Here is a 21,121-nt window from a genome sequence, read left to right as displayed (position 1 = left end):
GCGACTCCTGCATTCCGGAGTTTACCCCGACCCCACTCAGTGGTAGTGTAGAGGGTGCCCAGGATCCCAAAGGAGAGAGCATGGGGTGTGTGGGGTGGGGTTCGATGCAGACAGCAGGAGGCTCTGCTAGTCAAATGAGACTGAGGGGCCTCTACTAGTCGGTGTTTTGCTTTACTGCGAAGAAGCTTCGCACCACCAGGCTGGAGAAAGCTGCACCTGTTGAATATTTTCCGGACCAACAGCTGGGGTGGCAAAGGAGGAGAAAAGCAGCGCTAGGGACGCCCCATCCTCCTTCCCCGCCCCGAGTTGGAGGACCCTCCTAGGTGGGGGTTTGTCTCCCTCCATCCCTGGATTGCTGCAGCGACCCTCGCCCTCCACTTGCGAGCAGGTAGGAAAAGTCGTCCTGGGAGCGCCGGACGCGTGCCAAGGAAAGCACCCCAGCATCTTCCACGCCCCGGCCGGGCGGGAGGGCGGCTGGGCGGGGAGGAGCTCCCGAGTCGGCGGGTCACATGCTTCCCCGGGGCTGAGTCACGCGCGCGGCTGGCGGCAGCTCCTGCAAGAAGAGAGCCCGCCCGCGCGCCCGCCCGCCCCTGCGCCCGGGCACCGTCGACCACCAGCCCCGCAGTGGCCGCTGCCGGCATTCCAGGCCGAGAGTGGGAGTGGAAAAGTCCCCGCGTGGCCTCCTGCTCGGCGATCGGTCCCCGCCTTGCTTCGAGGCGTGTCTCAGGAAGGGGAAGGTAGGCAGCCTGGCAAGGCGCGGGCTCTTCCTGAGCTGGAAGTGCCACCCCTGGGAGCGGGGAAGGATCGCCGCAGGCACCCATCGGGTCTCCTGCTCCCCCTTCTCTCGCCGCAGGCAGCAGTTGCACTTTAGTCGCCTCTTTTCCTCCACCTCCGAGTTTGGCAACTTTGGCTTCGTTGGAGCTCACTTGGCGGGCACTTAACCCCTTTCTGCCCAGCCCACAGGTGTGCCCGTTTGGTCCTTGTTGCGTATATGCAACGCTGGGCAGAAACGGCTTCATGCGCTCCTCATAGGTGCTCATAACTCCCATTCTGTCCTAACGTTACAAGCTGCTCAGCTCTTCCTGGACGGTGGTTCTGACCCTCCCCTGCTCTTCCTTTAGATGTGTAAATGGAATAAGAGATAAAGTTAAATTTCATGTCCACCCATCCTCTTCCTCCTCGCAGGGAACAAGTAATCCACTGTTCATGCTATCCCGTGACAGAAGTCTGGTGCCTGGGGGATGAGAAGTGGGCTGGATGGCTGGCTGTCCCTTCTCTCCTTTGCAAGAATGAACTCACCACCACACACTTGGTGCCACGTCTCCTTTGTGGAGAAGCAGGGCTGCAAGGACAGCTCCTCTCCCAGCTCACTGCAAATACCCAAAGTGTCCACTGACCCTTCTCAGAGAGCAAGGAGGAAAGGCAGGACAGAGGCTTGTCAGATGATGAACTGTATAGAAATACTGGCCAGAGAGAATCTGCTCTCTCTGTGATAGCATCCGAGCTCTGGGCCATCCAGGAGAGTCAGGGCAGACAAAACAAGCTAGTACTTCTCCAGACAACACATCATTAACTTTATGGAGTTTATTGCCCCAAGATGTGCTGATGATGGTTGCTGGCTTAGATGGCTTTGGAGGGGGATTAGACAGATTCAAAGAGACTAGGTCTTTCAACACCCGTTATTCCTGAGTGCCAAACAAAACGCCTCTGAATACCACTTGTGGTGGTGGTGGGGAGGCTGATGCTGCCTTCATGCTCAGCTTCATGCAGGCAACTGGTTGGCCACTGTGGGAATGGGGATGCTGGACTAAATAGAGTTTCTGCTCTGATCCAGCTGGGCTCTTCTTATGTCCAGAGTGTTCCATTACAAAACTCAGTTCTGTGTTGCCTGAGTTTTGCATGACCCAGTCTGCTTCTAGCCATATTTTGTCTGGTTTGCCAGGCAGGGGAATTATTCCTCTTAAGGAATTATTTCTGTAATTCACAATGCAGGAGAGCAGGAGATTTGGTGCTGTGCATCTGTCTTTGCCACACCTGGATAGCTTGTCATGTAACAGGCGCACCTGACTGCCATAAGTGGATAAGAGACTGACTTGAATTTCCTGTCACCTAACTTTGCTTTCCAGCACTGGGATATGCCTTTGTACAAGAGAGTATTGGCTCAGTCATGTTCAGACACCATGTGGGGAACTGCCTTTTATTTTTTTTTACTTTTCCCTCCATTTTCTAAAGTGAACCCCCAAGTGGGTTTCATGCAAAAGGGCTTCCCCTGATCATTTTGAACTTTCTGCCATGAGGGCTGGCCACTTGGTCCACCTATCTTGTGCTTTGCTTGTCTTATTCTGGCAGTTGGAAGAACAATGGCTTCTAGCCAGCCCACCTGCTGAAAATGGCATGTACAGCCCACTGGGCACTCCAACTCACCTGACCCCATTGATGGGGGTGGGTGGATCTGGCCTGGGAAGGGCAGCACCAATCCCATTTCTCTTCCTGATCCACTGACACAGATCAATTTGGACTTGTGTCATAGCTGTGCAGGTCTATAGTTGGTGCAGGTCTGAGTTGACCCGCTGGGACTGCTGCAGCTTACCCAGGAAATGTCCCCTTACCCTGAGGATACCTCTATGGCTGAAATTCTTCTGCAGGATGCAGGGGAACGCATGCCAGCACTGCTGCATCACCACATGGGAATTTAATTAGGGTTAGACTGTTGAAACAACAGAGGCTTGAAGCAATAGAACCTTGAAGACTAACAGCACAATCCTGTACATATTTACTCAGAAGTAAGTCCCATTGTTTTTAGTCAGGCTTACTTCCAGGTAGGTGTGTATAGGATTGCAGGCTAAGTAGCATGAAACTGGATGTGGTAGAAAAGGAACATCAAAGAAATGTTACAGTATAGGGTGATGGGGTGTTGAGCATCAACTGCTGTTTTTGTTTGTATCCCTCTTGATCCTGTTAGTTCTTGATCTTGCCATTTGGTCTAGCAATGCATTATTCTGGATTCATTGTGCCTGGTGTTTGGAAAAACACATCTAGAAAGATCTTTAGGGAACTTGGTGACCTCCTTGCTTCCATTCTCTATTTTTCATGCACAAATATAATCTTCACAGTAGCAGCTCTTCTGAATTAGCCATTTTTAAACAAATCTAGCCAATTGTTTATTTTATTTGTTTTTATCCTTCCATTGCACTTGAAGGGCATCCAGGATAACTTATCTTGTTTCTTTTTCTTATAACTTAGTGCTTGGCTGTGGACAGCTGCAACTTTAGACCCTTTTAAATGATTAACTCAGGGGTGGGTTTGTGACTTACTAGTTGATCACTGGCCAACTTTTGATGGATCACTTTGTTGCTGAGAATTCTTGAACTAATTCAGCAAACCAATCCTGTTTCTAAGCAAGAGGAATCCCTTAATAAGATCAATTATCCCTTAACTGTTAAGAGGTCCTAAGCATGCCCCTATGCTTTGTAAATTTTAAGACACAAGGGTAAAACGTAATATGAAAGATGGAAATCAGCCCATTCCTGAGCTGATTTTACATAGATTTTACAAGGAGCAAGAGTTTACATAGATTGAAACCCAGCTTCTGACCTTGACCAAATTGCTTAACTGAAGGCCAAACAAGACACTATGCAAGATGTATGTAAGGTCTTAGAGTGCTTTGCTTTGTTTTTTACTTACTGTAAAAGCAGATTTGGGAGGCTGCCACTTTAAGCAGAAAAACTGGAGGGGAGTGGCTTTCCTACTACTTAACTGCTCAAAATCACCCTGTCAGGCTCCTTTCCCACCCACTGGAAAAAGTTACAAGGTCCTCTTGAGAGATAAAAGTGGTTTGAGCAGATAATTGAAAGCATAAGCTTAAGGGTCTCTTTTCATCTTTCCTCTTTTGTTCCTGATTGCAGCCCTCCACAGCTGCATTTTAGGTAAAGAAAATACAACACTGAGCACGATTATAAATTATCTGTGATTACCTGTCCCCTGCTTGTAGGAATAGTTCTTCCCTCTTTCACAATCCATACACTCCTTGGAGCTGTGCTTGTCTCTGCAGATGAAGTGCATTTTGATTGCCAGCGAGAATGCAGAGGTCCTCTTCTACTGGACTGACCCAGATTTCCTGGCAAGGCTGCATCAACGCTTTGGAGTCCATGATGAAGGTGGCAGCGAGGTGAGGTTTGAACAAAAGCAGAAGGGATGCTAGAATGGACCCAAAGGAAGCATTGCAGTGCCAAACGGGGTATGGCTGTTTCTGTGTCTACGGCTGGGAGAGGGGTGTGTGTGAGAAAGCGCATGAATGTGTGCGTCTCAGAGTTAGTTGGGGCACAGCAGGTGCTGCTTCCTGGCAGAAGATGATATTTTGCCCATTGTCCCCTTTTTCTCTCTACAGCCCCCAGCTTTGGAAGACAGTATAAATACGCTATTTGCACCCATGATCATCTCCTGTGCGACGCTGCTGGAGAAGCTGGGGGACACATACACTTGCTTTGCTGCTGAAAATGGCAAGCACCTCTACGTGTTGCATATGGTAACTCCCCTTTTCCCTCTTAAGATGCAGATGGAGAGCTCCTAACGTTGGGAGAGTGCCCTGGTTGTGCCACATGCCTTAGAGACTTAGAGAATGATTGATAGAAGTCAGTGGGGGATCATGAGTAAAATGTCATTTTGGAATGTGCAGGAGACTCCAATCCCCTCTTGGCTTTGAGCTTGCTGGGTGGCCTTTGGGAGGTCTTTGTCATTCTCAGTGATGTCTGCTATGGGGCAAAAGGAGACAAGAGTTTCGTAAAGCACTTCTTTGTGCCAGAATACCATAGAAATGATTGTGTTTGTTGATCATGATAATAAATTACAGTACAGTTATTTACTCCTATAAGAACAGCCCTGCTGGATCAGGCTGTAGGCCCATCTAGTCCAGCTTCCTGTATCTCACAGTGGCCCACCAAATGCCTCAGGGAGCACACAAGACAACAAGAGACCTGCGTCCTGGTGCCCTCCCTTGCATCTGGCATTCTGACGTAGCCCATTTCTAAAATCAGGAGGTTGCACACACCCATTACGACTTGTAACCTGTAATGGACTTTTCCTCTAGAAACCTGTCCAATCCGCTTTTGAAGGCATCTAGGCCAGATGCCATCACCACATCCTGTGGCAAGGGGTTCCACAGACCTGATGGTATAGAGGAGGGAATTTCAGCAGGTGCAGCGTCATCTGTGAGATGACAAGCTGCACCTGCTGAAATGCCCTCTTCTATACAATTGTTAACGATCCAGGAACCCTAAAATTAAAAGGTTGGCCACCCCTGGCCTAGACATTAACATATGCCCCCAGGTAAATTTCTAAGTTTGCCCCCTGCAGGGTCTGATTCTGCTTCTTAGCTCTGTTCCTTTTGAAAACGTGTCAAAGGCAGTACCTGAGTGGTCCTGCTGATGTTGTCTCCGTTCCTACTGTAAGAGATTTCCCAGAGCTCTGCGCGCCTCAGCTTTACATGGACTATGCCCTGTTGGTAGACCCAGGGAGAAAACAAAAAATGGATGGTTTCCAATGGGCACCCCACATGGCCAGTAGGCTGCATTTGGCTTGGTCAGGTCATGCATATGCCAGTGTGGTTTATTAGATGCATCAGGACTTTGCAGTGAGATCTTGATCAATGAGATTGTATTATAAATTGCGCCTGTATCATACTGTCTTACCTGCATAGCTTCATGCAATCTTCTTGCTTTTTCTACAGTTTGGCGAGTGCCTGTACATTGCTGTGAATGGCGATGGCTCTGAGAGAGAGGATGACTTGCGCCGTAAGCTATATGTGCTCAGGAGGCTGGCTGAGGCTCATTTTGGCTTAGTCACACTCGACAGCCACCTCATCCGCAGGGAGTGAGTTCATGGGCCAAAGGGAGGGAATGAAAAATCCCATTGTGCTGAGCAGTTTTCTTCGTCCAGCTCTGAAAGGCATTGAGTTCATGGCAGTGGGATTTCCTTTCCGTGTGATCTCGTCGAACCTTTCTAATGCGAAATCTCCTGTTACATGTGCGCCAAACCATGTGACGGCAGCCTCCACATGGCTGGGAAGGTCTCTGTGTGTGGGCTTATTACATGGGTCTTTCCCACCATCAGGAAGGAAGGTGCTGACTGGGTGGGAAAGACCCATGCAAACAATCCTGCCTATGCGGTTGCAGTATTCATAGGCACATGTTGCAGCTGCATGGAGTATTGCCACTGAGTAATCTTATGCTATGGAAGGGGCTTGGTGTCACTGTCTCCCTAAATTATAACTCATGGAAAAGCCACATCAAAGTGGGATCAGTCTTTGGGGGCTTATTGGCGTAGCCCTGCAGTGTCTTGCTGCGGAGGTGACTTAAGGAGGGTGACATAGTTACGCTCTCTCTTGTAAGAGATGAGTCCTGTGACCTCCTCCACCCTTAGCAGGTTCCTGAACTTAGGGCAAGATCAGGTCTGTAGAAGTGAGCTGGAAGGAGAATTTCATCCTGCATCCTGGAGGTAGGGAGGTAATAACCAGCCCCACGCTGCGCCCTGGGCAGCACCCCACTGATTGGCAGGTCATTTATTTTCTAGGTTGCGACCTGTGGACTTGGAGCAGCGTGCTCACATCTGGGGACTCTTTCAAAGCCTGCTGCAAACCTATAGCCAACTCCGTCAGGATGACCAAAGCTTTGCTGTGGAGGTACAGGAAAGTGGGTTGGCCTTGAGGAGTGAGGGAATAAGGACAGTGTGCTGCATTCTCTTGGTGGACAAGAATGGAGTAGCAAACCAAGCTAGGAATGTGTGACCCCCAAGAAGGGGAAGTAACAGGATGGATGGTGGCACATTGAATTATTTGCGCTGCTTCCTTCCAGGTCCAAGTGGGTTGAATGTGTGGAGGATCTGACCTGGGGAAGTGTTTTCCTGCTGTGCCTCAACAGGAGCTGCCTGGAATCTGTCTCCAGGACTGAAGGGGAGAAAAAGACATTGCATTGCAAGTTTTGTTCCTCTGCCCTATCCCTTTCAGGCTGTGGAGCGACTGATCCACCCGCAGTTGTGTGAACAGTGTATTGAGTTCTTGGAGCGCCAAGTCGTGCAGCACATCAACAGTAGCCCAGAGCGTGCTGGTCACGAAGTCGTTCATGCCTTCCTGCTGGTGCACACCAAGCTGCTTGCTTTTTACTCCAGGTGAAACCCCAGTTTAACCCAGCCACCTCCTGGTCCTTCCCTAGAACTTTTGTATTTTATTGGGTCCTTTACTACCAGGGGGAAAGGTGAGATATAAATGTTTTAAAGTAAAAGAATAAATACAGGTTCAACTCTTGCCAGTGCAGTACCTCTCATTGCAAGCAGAGTCCCCTGTAAAGCACCGCACTTCTGCTGAAGTACCCTTGCATGTTTGGCAACCCTGTGTCTCCTACCCTCCTCCCAAAATGCCTAAGATGCCCCCATCTTCTAATACCTAGCTCTTGTAACAGATGGCATTCTCTGTACCTTTTTTCCTGACTGCAACCTCAGTCGGAATGCCAGCTCTCTACGGCCTGCTGACTTGCTCACCCTCTTCCTGATTGTACAGGATCTGTATCCCAGCACTGCCTCTAAGGAGCAGCCTACTTCCCAGGTACATGCCCAGGTGGAGAAAGGCTGAGCTCATGGGGGGCTCTCTGCTTATGGTGATCACTTACTGGGAACCATTCTGGCATTTGCTTATGTTGAGTTGGGCCACCTGGAGTGACCCCCAACTGATATTTTGTTATCTCAGTGGGGACCCTGCGTGGAGAGCTGTTAGATTCTGGGTCTCTCTCTGGGGGCTGTAGGGATGCATGCATGACTGTGCCTGTCTCCTGGTTTCTCTTCAGCCTGCAGAAGGTGAGCCAAGCCTTCAGAGGCTCCAAAGCAGTGAAAGTATCCCAGTGAACAGCCCTTGTCCCCGTGGATCTTCTCAGGTGAGTCAAGGCAAGACCTTGGTATTGCCAATCAGAAGCCTAATGGGATTCTGGGTCTGTCCTACTTGGCTTTTAGTTATATGGATAGGAGGTTGGAATGTTGCAGTGGGGTGTCTGGTAAGCTGTGTGAGACCCATCCTATCCTGGGATTGGCTAGTCCCACTATTACTGTGCTGGATCCCACAGTATCTGTTCTGGCAGATGGGGAGGGAGCCAGATTGGGATCTTGCTGAGTCAGCTCCCTTCCACACACCCTTGCGCCCTCCCTCAGGTATCAGATGATCTCTCTATGCCCGAGGAGTTCTACACCCCCCAGGCTTCCCCTAGCCAACAGAGCACAGGTGAGTATGAGGTCTGTGTGGACTTTCTGGCAGGCTGAGGAGGGCACGTGAACATGGAAGGGGCACGATCTAGTGGGTTTGGAGTGGGGTTTTGGAATGCTCCTGGAGTCAATAGAAGGGGTACTTCACAGGACAGTGAGTGGCAGCTATGGGGCAATTTTATCCATTTCTTTTGGAAAGGAACAGTTGACTCCGGAGCTGTTTTTCTGGTATGAACGAGGAATACAAGTGTTGTCCAAGAAGTCCCTAAGGAGATGGGGGTCTAGCATAGGGGTCACCCCAGCTGGCAGATACCTGAGTCATGTGCAAATCTCGTGGGTCTGTTAATTGTTGTCACTGTCACCTGTCCCTTCCATTCCTGGTGCTGGGCATATCTGGTCTCTCTTCTCTCCACTGCCTGAAGGAAGTGCTGTCTGGGTTGACGGTGTGGAGTCACAGGGCGAGGGGGAGACGAATTCTGCTGACATTCAGGTAACTGAAAGATTCAGACTTGGGCTCATGGTTCTAGTTCCTTCTACTGCCTTCTTGTTCCTGCCTCCCTTCATTTCCATGTTGTGGTAATATTAGTGTCTGTCTCCCCCCCCCCCACTTTTTTTTGCTACATTTGCTGTAACCTGCATGTATCTTGTATCCAGGTTTTATTGTGCTCCCAAGTTTAACAAAACTAACAAGTTTTCCTTTTCTTATTCCCTGCTTTTTGAATGGTGTTACCTCATACAATGTTTTGTACCAATTTGAGGAAATAACGTTCATTTCCCCCACCTTACTAGTGTTTGCAGTTTGGGCAGACCACACTACCACAAGTCTGCTACTAAGGTGGGGAATTGGAAGTTATTTCCTCAAATTTGTATAAAACACCACAGGAAGCGATAATGTAAAGAAGCTCTGATGAGGATAGGTGGAAAGGGATGAGGAGCCATTCCGTGAAGGAGCTGGTTATCAGTCCTAAACTAGTAGTAACTGGGGGATCCTTAGGAGATAATAAACCTTCCTATTTTCCATGAGAGAGAGAGGGGGGGTATATAATAATTCACTTGCTATATTTCTTTTGCTTTCCTTGTACCCAACAATACTCGGGACTTTCTGGCAGCCATTTATTCCTTTTCCAGAGCTATAAACTTGTTAAAGCTGCCAGATAATGCATTTGTGACAATTGCATTAAAATAGCATCTAAGTCCCACTGGAAATACATTGTGTAGTTACTATAATTCCCTCGAATAACAAACTACATTGATTCTGCGCTTTTCAGTTTAGAAATGAAACAAGGCTACCCAGAAATAAGGTAGTGCTTTCTGCGTACTCAGGCAACAGCTTCAGTATGCAGAAGCATGTATGTTTGTAAATCAAAAAGGGGAAAAAATCATTTTAAGATATCCCAAAGACCTGTTTGCTTCCAGGAGCTGAACTGTGAAATTATTGAGAATATCTACTGGGTAGGGGAAGGGGCAAAGAGAAGGAAAATGGAGGAGATTGTGAATTGGCCTACTTAGTTCCTTGATAGCTTTTAGTATCCTGGAGGCAGGCACTTGGGTCAGTTGCGTGCCTGCACGAGGTTAAGAAGCTCTCCTTCCCACATTGTACAATGCCTCTCCATGTAGCAATAATGCACCGCAGCCAGTCCCAAGCCTGAACCATTTAGCCCTATATGGCCAGGCAGACAGGAGGATGCAAGAGGATGCAAACGATGTCCTCTGTGAATCCCAAGCAGTCCTACATAACACCTGTTCCAGGATGATTGGAGCCATGAGCAGGAGCACTCTTCTTAAGGATACATTGCAACATTTGTTGTAGGTCCTATTTTTTTCTCCCTATGTTGACAAGCTATGGTGTCCATATATGGATGACCTTGGAGCCTAGGTCAGGGGAGAAAATTAGGCAGAATTGGACCTTAGGTATCCCATACCCTTGCAATACATATTTAGGACTGGAATGACATTCCCTTCAAACCTGAAAATCCAGCAGAGTTGTGCATTCACACTTCCCTCATACTGCCAGGGAATCTTCTCAGCAAGGGGCAGTCTGCAGGTATGAGCCATCAGCTGGCTGGGGCTGGGAACTGACAGGCTGGAGAGAAGCAAGGAACTTGCCATTTGCTTTCCTTCAGCCTGACTCCCAACAACAGGGGAAGGAATTGGGCTTTTAGAAATTCACATTCTGTGTGTCACTGAAGCCCAATTCACCAGCACCGGAGGATCTCTTTAGCAATGAGGGGGACTCCTTCTTCACCTCTGAAAGGATCCTGAGGAGGTGAATTTGCCTCGGAGGGCACGTGCCTTACGATATGCCTTCCACCCTCATTAAAGTATCTTTTAAGGTGTGTGTGGGGGGGCAACCCTATTGTAGCTCAAAGGACCATAAAGAGAACTGGACCTTAAAGAGAACCCCAGCCTGTCACTTATAGGATTTTCCCAAGTTCATGTTTGCTTCTTGGAACTGTAAGTACGTGGAACTAGTGCTGAATCAGCAAATGGCAGGGAAATTGGAGACCTTGGAACATTCACCCTAATGTATTCTGTGGTTAATCAGATCCTGATTCCATGGCAACTGTATGCTCTCTCCCCAGATAGCTGAGGATTCCCTCCAGGCTCTGGTGCCCCCAACACCTGATGCCGCTAATCCACGGAGAATTTTTCTTGATGCCAACTTGAAGGAAGGCTACTGTCCCATGATGCCTCACACCATGCACTGTCTTCCCCTCTGGCCAGGGATTTCACTGGTCCTTCTCACTAAGGTGAGCTGGTTCAGCCAAACTGCTGTGCTTTTGTTCTGCTGTTTTAACTCTTTTTTATTATTATTTTAATGTGTTGTTGAACCACCTTGAGAGTGGAAAACTGAAGGGCATGATACAAATTCCTAAATAAACAGAGCTTGATGTGTACCTAGCCTGGGTCTCACAGAGTGTTCCCTCTGCCCTGCAGGGCCCCAGTTCCCATGTGGCACTCTCCCTTTATCAGCTGCTGGATGGATTCCTTGTGCTGGAGAAGAAACTGAGAGAGGGGCATGAGACTGGGCACCCCCTGCGCTCTCAGCCATTCCTGATAGAACTCAGACATCGAATGGACAAGTTTGTCAAGAAACTGGGTGGGCAAGAGCCACAGGTACAAACTGTGTTTGTCTGTACAGGAACTGAGTGGGGGGAAAATAGTGGGTAGGCACCTTTTCCCAGGGCATGCTGCTACACAGATAAGATGGAACCTGGTGATGTGTTGGCAGGTGAGAGCAGCAAGCATCAGGTGTGGTAGGTAGGGTGGAACTGAACAGGCAAGAAGTTCCCACTTATAATAGTATGAAGGATGATAATCCTACTGACCAAGAATAGGGGCTGTCAAAAGATGCAAATCACAGTGTGCTTTGCACTTGGTGGTCCTACCTGTCTGTTTCTCAGTTACAGAACACTTGGCTGGAATTTAAGAATAAAGTTTTCTCTCGAAGTGAGACCAGGAGTTCCTGGGAGTGAGTATCAGCTGGGGTAGGGGAGATGGTAGGGAGGGAGCCTGAAATACAGTTTGGGATCAGAACTGATGGAATTCATTGCCTTGGGGGGAGGACCCTGCAAGGCATTTCCTATGGACAGCTTTCTTGAAAATTCCTTGAAGAGTAATTGAAGCAATTGGAGGAGAATGAAGCAGAGGGAGTTTGAAGATTGAGAGTTGCAGAACTGGGGAGAGGCTGGTTGCATAGATAATAAGGGTAGGAGAATGCTCCTGGCTCTGTGCTGCTTCCTCCATTGGATGCAAGTTAGGAAAACAGCGGAAGGATCGGGTTTGGAGCAGGACATATGCACAGCCATGGTTCTCTTAAGATTCAAGAAATACAGTCGCAGGCACTGGAAGAGCAAACATGTGAAATAAAAATTTAAGCCAGTGTTACAGAAAAAGAACATGGAGTGCATGTTTGACTATCCACCTGTATGTGTGAAAACAGCACATCTGGGAGGAAGGCGGCTTGGCAAAATCCACACTCCCTTCAGGCTAGCATGGAGCCCACAGTCAGAACTTCAGCCAGTAGGAGGCCAGGTTGGAAGCAGAAGTAAAGGAAGGTTTGGGATGTGTTTGGAGGGGAGGGGGTGGGGCGGGGAATAGTGCCTGAGAGACAGCCAAAGAGCTAAGGATATAAAATGGAGGTAAAGAGGGGAAAGGAAGAATTTTCCAAAGGAGTTGTATTAAGGAATCAGTCTGTCTAAGCCTCTTATTATATTGACCTCTTCATCGCAGGAAGCTTTTTATGTGAAGCAGCATCTAAATGTATGCTTCCCCCTCCTCTGTTAGAGTAGTCCCAGGACTGCCTGTGTACTTTTTTCCTACTTCTTCTAAACAAGTGATTGGCTCAGAAACACAGTGCACATCAACACGGTGAACTTGTATGACTTTTTGTACCACTTTAACTATGATGGCATCTTCCAAGTAATTTTAAGAATTGTAGTTTTCTGAGCGATCCACAGCACCTCCCCCCCCCAGTGGTGTAGCTACGCCATCTGGCACCCGGGGAAACAAATTTTTTAACACCTACCCCTCAGAAGGCCTTAGAAAAGCACTTCCAGTTTTCGCTAAAACTGGAGATGCTTTTCTAAGACTTCCAGCAGCACAGTCTTCCCATGGCTCAGAAGGCCTCAGAAAGGCACCCCCATGGGTGGCACCTGGGGCAGTTGTCCCTTAGCTATGCCACTGTCCCTGCCTCCAAAAGATTATTGTTTCCTGGAGGAAAGGAACGACAGACTGGTTTGTCTGCGGTAAAGGTATGACCTTTGAGAAGCCTGAAGGGCCCCAGTTCTAGAAAACCAGGCCCTGATCGGGATCATACCTGATAATAAGAGACATATTTCATGCATGCCAATATCTGGGTTGGTGCAGGCTTCTGCAGGCATTTTCCAGTATCCGGCGGCAGCTCTGCACGGTGTACCGGTTTCTTTTTCTTGGATCCTCAGGGGCCCAAGGCTTGCCTCAGAACATACTGGATCGGGCACAACAGCTCACAAGGTAAGTGAGGTGGAGCACGATGATGGAACTACAGGGGGAAAGATGTCAGGATCACCGTAGTTTGTGTGTATGCTGATGATGTGTGTCACATAAGTTCTTGATGTATGTTGATGATGCATGCCTTGAAGTTCTTTCTAGCACAGCTGTCTTCTAAATGGTGAAATAACTCCAGTCTGCACCTTCCCATTGCTGTCCAGCACAAGCTGATGCTTTGCAGTCATAGTGCATCCTTTGTGGCTGCTTCTGCGGTCACCCCGACCCTTGGCTTAATTTCCACCTTTTCTTATCCCACACTCGTAGGCCTGGTTAGTAGATGTTTTTGGTTCTCCTACTACTGCACAATTCACCTCCATTGCAGTAGCCCATGGAGGCTTTGTTTGTGAAAGAAGTGACAGGAGACTTGAAAGGCAAGCATTCTGCCCTTGATCCCTTTTCTCCAGGGAGGAGTTTGAAGTTCTGGTTAGGAAACTTAACTTGATATGGATGAAGGGAAACACATGTCCATAAACTGGTCCTTTAATTTATTGCTTGTTTTTTCTACCTATTTGTTGGCAGGGATAAGCTCCAAGACTGGAGGGACTTTCTACTGGTGAAGAGTAAGCGTAATGTCACGATGGTATCATATCCTTTCAGGCCTGCTCTTCTGCCATGCTGGCTGGTGATGTCAGAAGTGCTCCATTAAAAATAAAAATTCTGGAGGAGTTAATATGGGTGCTGGGGAGAGAGTTCACCCACTAAAGAGGGGGACTGATTTCTCCTGCTGCCCGTCCTTACATCAAAATCTTTCAGATTTTGCCAGGATGAAAAGCCTTTGAGATGAAATGCTTGTCTCCACCACCCACAGTTGAAGTCAATTGTGTCTACTTAAGTGGCACAGGGCTTGAACAGGTGTATAGTGAGCATAGCTGTGTTCTCTGGGCTCTGAGGAGCAGGGCCATAGAAACCAGGCTTCCATCATGTTGGGGGAAATTACCCATCATATCAAACAGGAGGTGGGGAAGTATTTTTGACCCCAGGTCAGTCAGGCGCTTGGAGGAGGCCAACATGAGATGCCATTTGACTCAGTGATGGGGCAATAGATAGAGAGAGGAGTTTTATGTTGAAAAGGTTTTTGTGAAAGGAAAAAGCAGAACTACCGACAGGGCTATCCAGGTATCAAAAGGAGTGGAATTAGCCTCTTTACCACCAACAAAGCCCTTAACTTGTTTATCTCCACATACCTGGAGGATTTCCCAGGTCTTGTACATTTCATCTACGTGGACCGCACAGCAGGACAGATGGTGGCCCCATCGCTTGATGTGGCAGATGACTCTGTTTCAGAACTTGGCAAGGGGCCTCTGCCTGCCTTCATTAAGGAGAAGGTAATGTTCCCCCAGCCTGCGTGGAGCATCTCTTCTTGGTTGTTTGGAGGCAGGCAAAGTTTTGATGGTGGAGGAGAAGCAATGGGTTGGTTACAGTGTTGTGTGAATGTGACTCAGAGAATCTGCAGCAATTGGGGCTCTGAGGTAATGGGTTGGAAGGCTCAGAATGTGGGAATGGGGCCTGCTCTGACGCATGTTCCATCCCGTCTCCCTTGCTTCCCAGGTGTGGTCACTGGTGGCATTGGCTCGGAGCTACTTGCAGAAAGGCTATACCATGCTGACGGTGCGGGATGGAGACTACTATTGCACCTATTTCCTTTGGTTTGAGAATGAGATGGTATGTGAAGGAGCTTGGAGCCTGAGGGGAAAGCGAACCAGTTAATTCTCTCAGCTAAATCAGTACTTCACAGGGTTCTGGTAGTTAAAGAGGAGAGGAGGGAATTTGTTCACTACCCTTGAGCAACTTGCAGATGAATGGGATAAAAACAACAATAAGAAGAAATATTGATCACTCATAATGATGAGGATAGTATGACACAGACAGAGCAGTCCCTGTATTAGCCACAATTCTTGTAAATCTTTTCCTGCCAACTTCTTATTGCTTCTGTGTCCCTGCAGGGGTATAAACTGGAAGTTACGGAAATACCAGTGCTTTCTGATGATTCAGCTCCTATTGGGACGCTAGCAGGTGACTACTACAGGTGAGCAAGATTCCCAGCGACTCAGGTAGTAGTGGAGAGGGAGAAACTCCAACCAGGGAGATCCACGTGGCTGGCGGAGAAGGGTGATAGGTCAGCCATTACCCCACTATTTCTCATCCTGACACCGGCTGTACAGGGCTTTGCCCCAAGGTCTAGTTGTGCCTCTTCCATGGTTGGAGGCGCTGCAGTCACCTGAACTCAGTGCCTGTCTTAGCTGGATGTCATGGGTACACTAGAAAGAGGCTCACTTTAAGTAGAGGAGGATTGCCATTTGCTCTGAACCTGCCTCCGGTTGCATATGCACATTACGGCAGCCTTTGTAATCCTGTTGGTGGCTTTTGCTGGCTGATCAGAGAAATGCTGTAGAACTCTCCTTTTCCTAGTCCTGCCTCCCTCCCACATGCTGTCATCCATTTTCTAACTTTGTCTCTCCCATGCAGGAAACTGCTCCGTTACTATAGTAAGAGTCATGCAGGTGAAGTGGTGAAGTGTTATGAGCTGCTGACCATCCACCTGGGCATTGTGCCCACTGAGTTTGTGATCCAGCAGGCGTGTAATTTGGCTCGGCAACTGTGGGAACCAACTCGCATCCCCCTGCTTTAGGGGCCTTGATTGCTACCCCAGTGTGATCTTGGGGTTTCTCCGTGACCCTACTTCCTTTGGGACAGGACTTGCCTGTGTCTAGCATTTGGCTGGACTCTGCAAAGCTGGCAAACCAGACTGTTTTCCCTTCCTGCCATGGAGACGCAAACACCGTTGTCCTCAAAGAGTGATGATAACTTGTCTGAGGCCATTAGAACATATGGGACTGATGGCTCACAAGGTGATGCTAACATGATATTGAGACCTAGTGTACCACTTGAATTTTGAAACCTTTTCTGTCCTTTTCATGCATCCATGTAGCCTCCTCACCTGTGTAGGAAAGGGTCCCATGGCAGCCAGAAGTATCTGTGGCCAAGGCTTTTCCTGTGACTGTCACATGCGAAAGAGGTTAGAACAGGCTCTTAGAAGGCGTCACAGCTGCTCTGGGCAGGATCAGATTTTCTCTACATTCGGAAGGTTATTTCTTTGTTGTCCTTAAGAAATAGAGAAGAAAGGCATGGGTTCAGTTGCATGAAAACTTCCCATAAGTGAAGCTTACAGGTTCCAACTGGCTAATCCTGTGAGGTGGAACTCTGTCAGTGGGCAGTAGGATAGAAAGGTGTACTCCAGGGTAAAAGATAAAGTGATAGGGATGGCAAAACACTCAAACTTTTCCTGCTCCCAGAACTGTTTTTCCAAAAAGTTTCTATCTCAGGACCTCTAGTCAGAGGTAGCTTTGCACATGGACTTCTGAACACCAAAGTTTGGCTTTTGGTTTGTGTGTATGCAATGGTGTGATGGAAAGCACCAGAATGCCATTTCATGTAATGCACACCAGAAAAACAGCCTCAGGTTTTATATGTATATACTCATATGGATAAGGTGGCAGCGCAATGCATACCAAAATGACGTGCAGGATGAGTGTACATATATCTAAAGATAAACAAAATAGCTAGAGCAGTGGTTCTCAAACTGGTGGGTCATGGGCCATCAGGGAAACCAGAAATGGGCCATTCCCCCTTAAGAAGAGCAGCCAAGGAATAGGTGCCTCAAGGGCACTGCAGTGATCACATTGCTGTGGGAACCCAGTGGCTTTTACACTTACCTGGGGGGTCGTGCTGGCCTCTGGCAGAGTCTAAGAGGCTCGCAGCCCTCAGCCTCCTTGCAGCTGCACAGAGTTCTGATCGCTGATCAGAACCCACTTCTGCTTTCTGATTGGAGCTCCGATCGGAGTTCTGTGCATCCACAGGGAGGTTTGCTGTGGGGCTGTGAGCCTTGGACCCTGCCAGAGGCCAGCATGATCCCCCAGGTAAGTGTGAAAGCCCCTGGATCCTCACAGCACCATGATCAGCGTGGTGCTGTGGCTTCCTCCCCAGCCACTGCCCTACCCCCACAAACACTTACTACAGTCCCAAAGTCCAAGTAGGACTTTGGGAACTATTGACCTAGAGGAATAAGCTAAACATTTTGTAAATGAACTGAACAGCAATCTTTTAAAAGAATACTATAGCTACATGCCAGTTTGTATCGCAAATAAAGTACTAACTCAGTGACAGAAACTGTTAACTAACAATATAATCTGCAAATGTCTATATATTTCTTATAAAATTATGCAAAGAATAACTCTGAATATGTATCTTTAATATAAAGCTTCACAAAAGTTTGTTGCTTTATCACAAGGCTTTTTTTCTAGATACTGCTCCAGATTCATGAATGATGGACTTCAGAACAAAAGCAACAGATACACCTTTTAGAAGCCCTACTGTGGATTAGGAAAAATTTAGCAGAGGAGATAAATATTGATACTGTGGCCTGTTTTTTTTTTAAATGCATGGATAACATAAAATAGAACCTCACTATTGACTTATCTCTAATATCAACTAACTAGTTTTGGCAGAAGATGAATCTTGAGGGATACTTCATCAATGGAAAGGTTTAGTTTTGTCAGAAATTAGACTTCTTAATGGAATAAGAATGCTATACAATACAGTTTTGTAATAAAATAACAATCAGATGCTGAACTTTCCCAGTGTTTTCAAGTAAGGTTGAAGAAATTCAGAGAATATCAGAAAAATAGGGGTCTACCTCTGAAAAGATGTTGAAAGGCTGTTGTAATATTAGGCACTTTTATAAGCTTGGGTAATAGATCTATACAGTTTTTATATACACTGCGAGAAAGATCTTCATCAGGCAATGTCTGGAAAGGTAAAACAGACAAGATTGATTGAGCCTAAGGAGAATCTTCATAAAACATCTGTAGGTGTTGCACAATTCCTGTGAAACTGAGCGTGTGACTAAATTACAAGTGTTAGAAAAAAAGCAGATGACTTTAATATGTGAAAATGGGGAATTTATTGAAAATTTTAAAATACTTACGTCATTACATCTTGTAAATATCCTTATCTTTAAATCCATTAACAACTTCCCTAGGTTATATGAAGGACATTGTCACTGCAAGGGTTAGGGTGTTCAGATATGGCAGTTCTAGATATGGCTATAATTGAAACTGTCAGGTGATGTCAAAAATATATGTTTCTGAGGAAGATGGATGCAGAAAGTATGGAATCCTCACATCCAGTTGGATGCAGAGATAGAAGAGAAGCAAGGCGATGTGATGTGATGACTAACTTGGACTGGGCTGAGAAGAGTCCAGTCACGTTTTTCCTCAACCATGAAGTTCACGGGGTAACTTGACCCCGGTCTGTGTGTCTCAGCACAACCTGCCTCACAGGATAAAATGGGGAGGGCGGAACCGTGCACACTTCCCTATGCTACTGGGAGGGAGGGCTAAAAATGTGGGAAAGGTTTATTATTTCCAGAATGTTTCATTAGAGGCATTTGTTGTAACATGAACTACAAGTAGGGCTGGCTGTAAGAGCTGCAGGGCCCAATGCAAAACGTTTTTTGGGGGGGAGCTCACCCCCTCAGGACCCTTACTCGCCAGCACGAGTGGCAGTGGCGAGGCACCGGAGGGGGAGATTTCAAGCAGATTTCAAGTGGCGAGGCACCGGAGGGGGAGATTTCAAGCAGTTCTGACCCAGGGGCAGGCAGGAGGGAGGGCCATCTAGCAGCAATGCCCCACTTGCTACACTCTCCTCGTGATGCCTTGGCATGGAAGATTCCATGCCAGAGTGTCAAGTACAGAGCAAGCTGCCCCAGTGTGGGGCCCCTACAGGCACAGGGCCCAATTTGGTCAAATTCCCCTAAGGCCAGCTCTGACTACAAGGCACTGTGTGATTTTTGTCATTTATGCTTTGTACACCGTTTTGGCTTTTTTAGAAAAGCAGTAGAGGGATCCTTTAAATAAATATTAGGAATTTCTGTGTGTGTACAACTGTTACCCTGCACATGCCCGATCTTGTCTGATCTCGGAAGCTAAGCAGGGTCAGGCCTGGTTAGTACTTGGATGGGAGACCACCCAGGAATACTGGGTGCTGCAGGCTTATACCATAGTCTTTTGAGACTGAAAGTTGCTAACCATAATGTAACATAAACGAGCTTACAGTGTAGTCCTAAGTATGTTCGTTCAGAAGTACTGTAGTTCCTTCTGAGTTGAATGGCTTTTCCTAACGAGTCTGTGTGCCTCACATTGTAGCTTTGGATTGTAAGCCCTTTGGGCAAGGTTTGTCTTTTTATGTGTTTTATTACAGTACTTTGTTCTTTTTTTTTAAAAGCACTTTGCAATTAATATCAACCATTAAATGTTTTTCCTAAACATAAAACTGATAATAAATAACGGTTATGAGATCTTGTAAACCTTATACACTACGACTAGGGACGTCATTCTAAATAGTGGGAAGACAAAATCCAAATAAAACATCTTGAGTGCTCTAGTTTTGAATAGTTTATAGCTCATGTCTTTCAATCAGACCTTTTACTGTTCCGCTGTTCAATATATTGATTGAAGCACAATAGCACAGAATTAATTTGGATTTCCCTTGTTTTGTGTTTGTGACTAAAGCAGCCCTTGCAACTGGGTATGTATGTCATTGGAAATATTTCTGTTCTTTCCAGTGCAGAGAAGCCAGGAACAAAGTTTGGAAGGTAAAACAAAACCTTTCGTTATATAGTCAAAGTGCTGTAAAACAATACAGTAAAAATAGACCCATTGCTTGTCCCATCTGCTCATTATCTCTTTCCCTGACAACAGGGTCTGCTTTAAGCCAATTGGACTAATTGCTTTCAACTGGAATCTGTACCTAAGGGCCCCCCATGCTAGGGCACCATATATCTCTAAGATTTTACTGACTTTGGCTGTGCATCTGCCCCCCCCCCCCATGTTTCCAGTTGGGCTCCACAGCTCTTAAGGTCACCCCAGCAAACTACTACAATCTTGTGTCAGACCCTTTTTCATGCAAAACAATACTGCTGACAAAGCTGGCCCCGAAGGCAGCCTGCCAAATGCTGTCCCCTCTTACCGGTGCCATGAATACCATGCCTCCAGTGCATAGCCCACTAGTCTCCACTTCCTCTTGTGCTCTTGTCTGACTCTTTTCCAATCCAGAGAAATTGGAAAGCGAAAGGAGGAGGAGCAGTGGAGGTGAGTGGGCAGAGGGTGGTAAGTAATCCTCTAAAGCAGGAATGTCAAATTTGTCTCATATAGCAGACCAAATAACTTCCATAGCAGCTGCTGAGGGCTAGAAATGATGTCATTAAACAGGAAGTGACATACAGGTAATGACCAGAAATAAGCACTTTGTTCTCACCTAAACCTATGTTTCAATGCATTTGCTGCAAATGACAAAAGAGAAAATATGCAAATCTTTCTCAAGGGAGATATGGGAGAGTCCAAATATCAGGTGGGCTGCCCCTTTCAGTAGCCCTGCTTCTGGCAAGGCATCACCAGTTCAGCAGCTGAGAGGTCCTCTGCAAAGTGACACCAACCCAAAAGCAGCTCTGCTGAAAGGATGGCCTGCGTGATAGTTGAGCTTTCTCCGTGCCTTGGTAGTGCCTCTTGGTAGATGGTTTTCAGTGACATAAAAAAGTTGGCAGCCATTGGAACGTCCAAGAATTGTGGACAGGTCCATCACAAGACTCCCTGGTGCCTGTGGCAGTGAACCAAACATTCCCCCCCCCCCCTTAATCTGGCAGCATAGTGGTCTCTGGCTGCTCTCCCTGGATTTGAAAAGGAAGAAAGGACCAGAGCCAAAGTGCCTACCACTCTCCTCCACACTTCCTCTTTTGCAGCATTCCCTCCTTCCTTTTGGAATCTAGGGAGAGGAAAGAGGAGCAGTGGAGGTG

The 21,121-nt window shown here is 47.3% G+C and overlaps 1 protein-coding gene across 5 annotated transcripts; it reads left to right on the top strand.

Moving 5' to 3' along the window:
- The first annotated feature begins 550 nt into the window (after positions 1-550).
- On the top strand, positions 551-19,721 carry HPS1 (HPS1 biogenesis of lysosomal organelles complex 3 subunit 1). Of its 5 annotated transcripts, XM_066620294.1 has the most exons (19): positions 551-737; positions 4,052-4,168; positions 4,388-4,525; positions 5,726-5,868; positions 6,568-6,676; positions 7,001-7,161; positions 7,492-7,594; positions 7,833-7,919; positions 8,191-8,260; positions 8,664-8,731; positions 10,824-10,991; positions 11,179-11,358; positions 11,646-11,713; positions 13,111-13,236; positions 13,792-13,860; positions 14,456-14,597; positions 14,821-14,934; positions 15,216-15,298; positions 15,739-19,721. In XM_066620294.1, exons 2-19 carry the CDS (start codon positions 4,052-4,054, stop codon positions 15,899-15,901), a joined length of 2,109 nt encoding a protein of 702 aa, XP_066476391.1. In that variant the 5' UTR covers positions 551-737; the 3' UTR covers positions 15,902-19,721. The 5 variants fall into 5 exon arrangements, 3 of the variants coding, with proteins under 3 accessions (XP_066476391.1, XP_066476393.1, XP_066476392.1); XM_066620295.1 differs by lacking the exons at positions 551-737; positions 4,052-4,168 and adding an exon at positions 4,181-4,237; XR_010794092.1 differs by lacking the exons at positions 14,821-14,934; positions 15,216-15,298; positions 15,739-19,721 and having other exon boundaries at positions 13,185-13,236; positions 14,456-14,469.
- The last annotated feature ends 1,400 nt before the right edge of the window (positions 19,722-21,121 follow it).

The sequence above is a fragment of the Tiliqua scincoides genome, chromosome 3 (genome assembly GCF_035046505.1).
Source record: "Tiliqua scincoides isolate rTilSci1 chromosome 3, rTilSci1.hap2, whole genome shotgun sequence".
Taxonomy (NCBI): Eukaryota; Metazoa; Chordata; class Lepidosauria; order Squamata; family Scincidae; genus Tiliqua; species Tiliqua scincoides.
The sequence above is the reverse complement of the archived record's forward strand: the minus strand, read 5'-3'. Positions and strand labels throughout refer to the sequence as shown.

Coding starts and splice junctions, on each gene's coding strand:
- HPS1 (XM_066620294.1), top strand. CDS start 4,052: ATGAAGTGCATTTTGATTGCCAGCGAGAATGCAGAGGTCCTCTTCTAC. Junction 4,526..5,725: donor ACCTCTACGTGTTGCATATG/GTAACTCCCCTT, acceptor CTTTTTCTACAG/TTTGGCGAGTGCCTGTACAT. Junction 13,861..14,455: donor AATGTCACGATGGTATCATA/TCCTTTCAGGCC, acceptor TATCTCCACATA/CCTGGAGGATTTCCCAGGTC.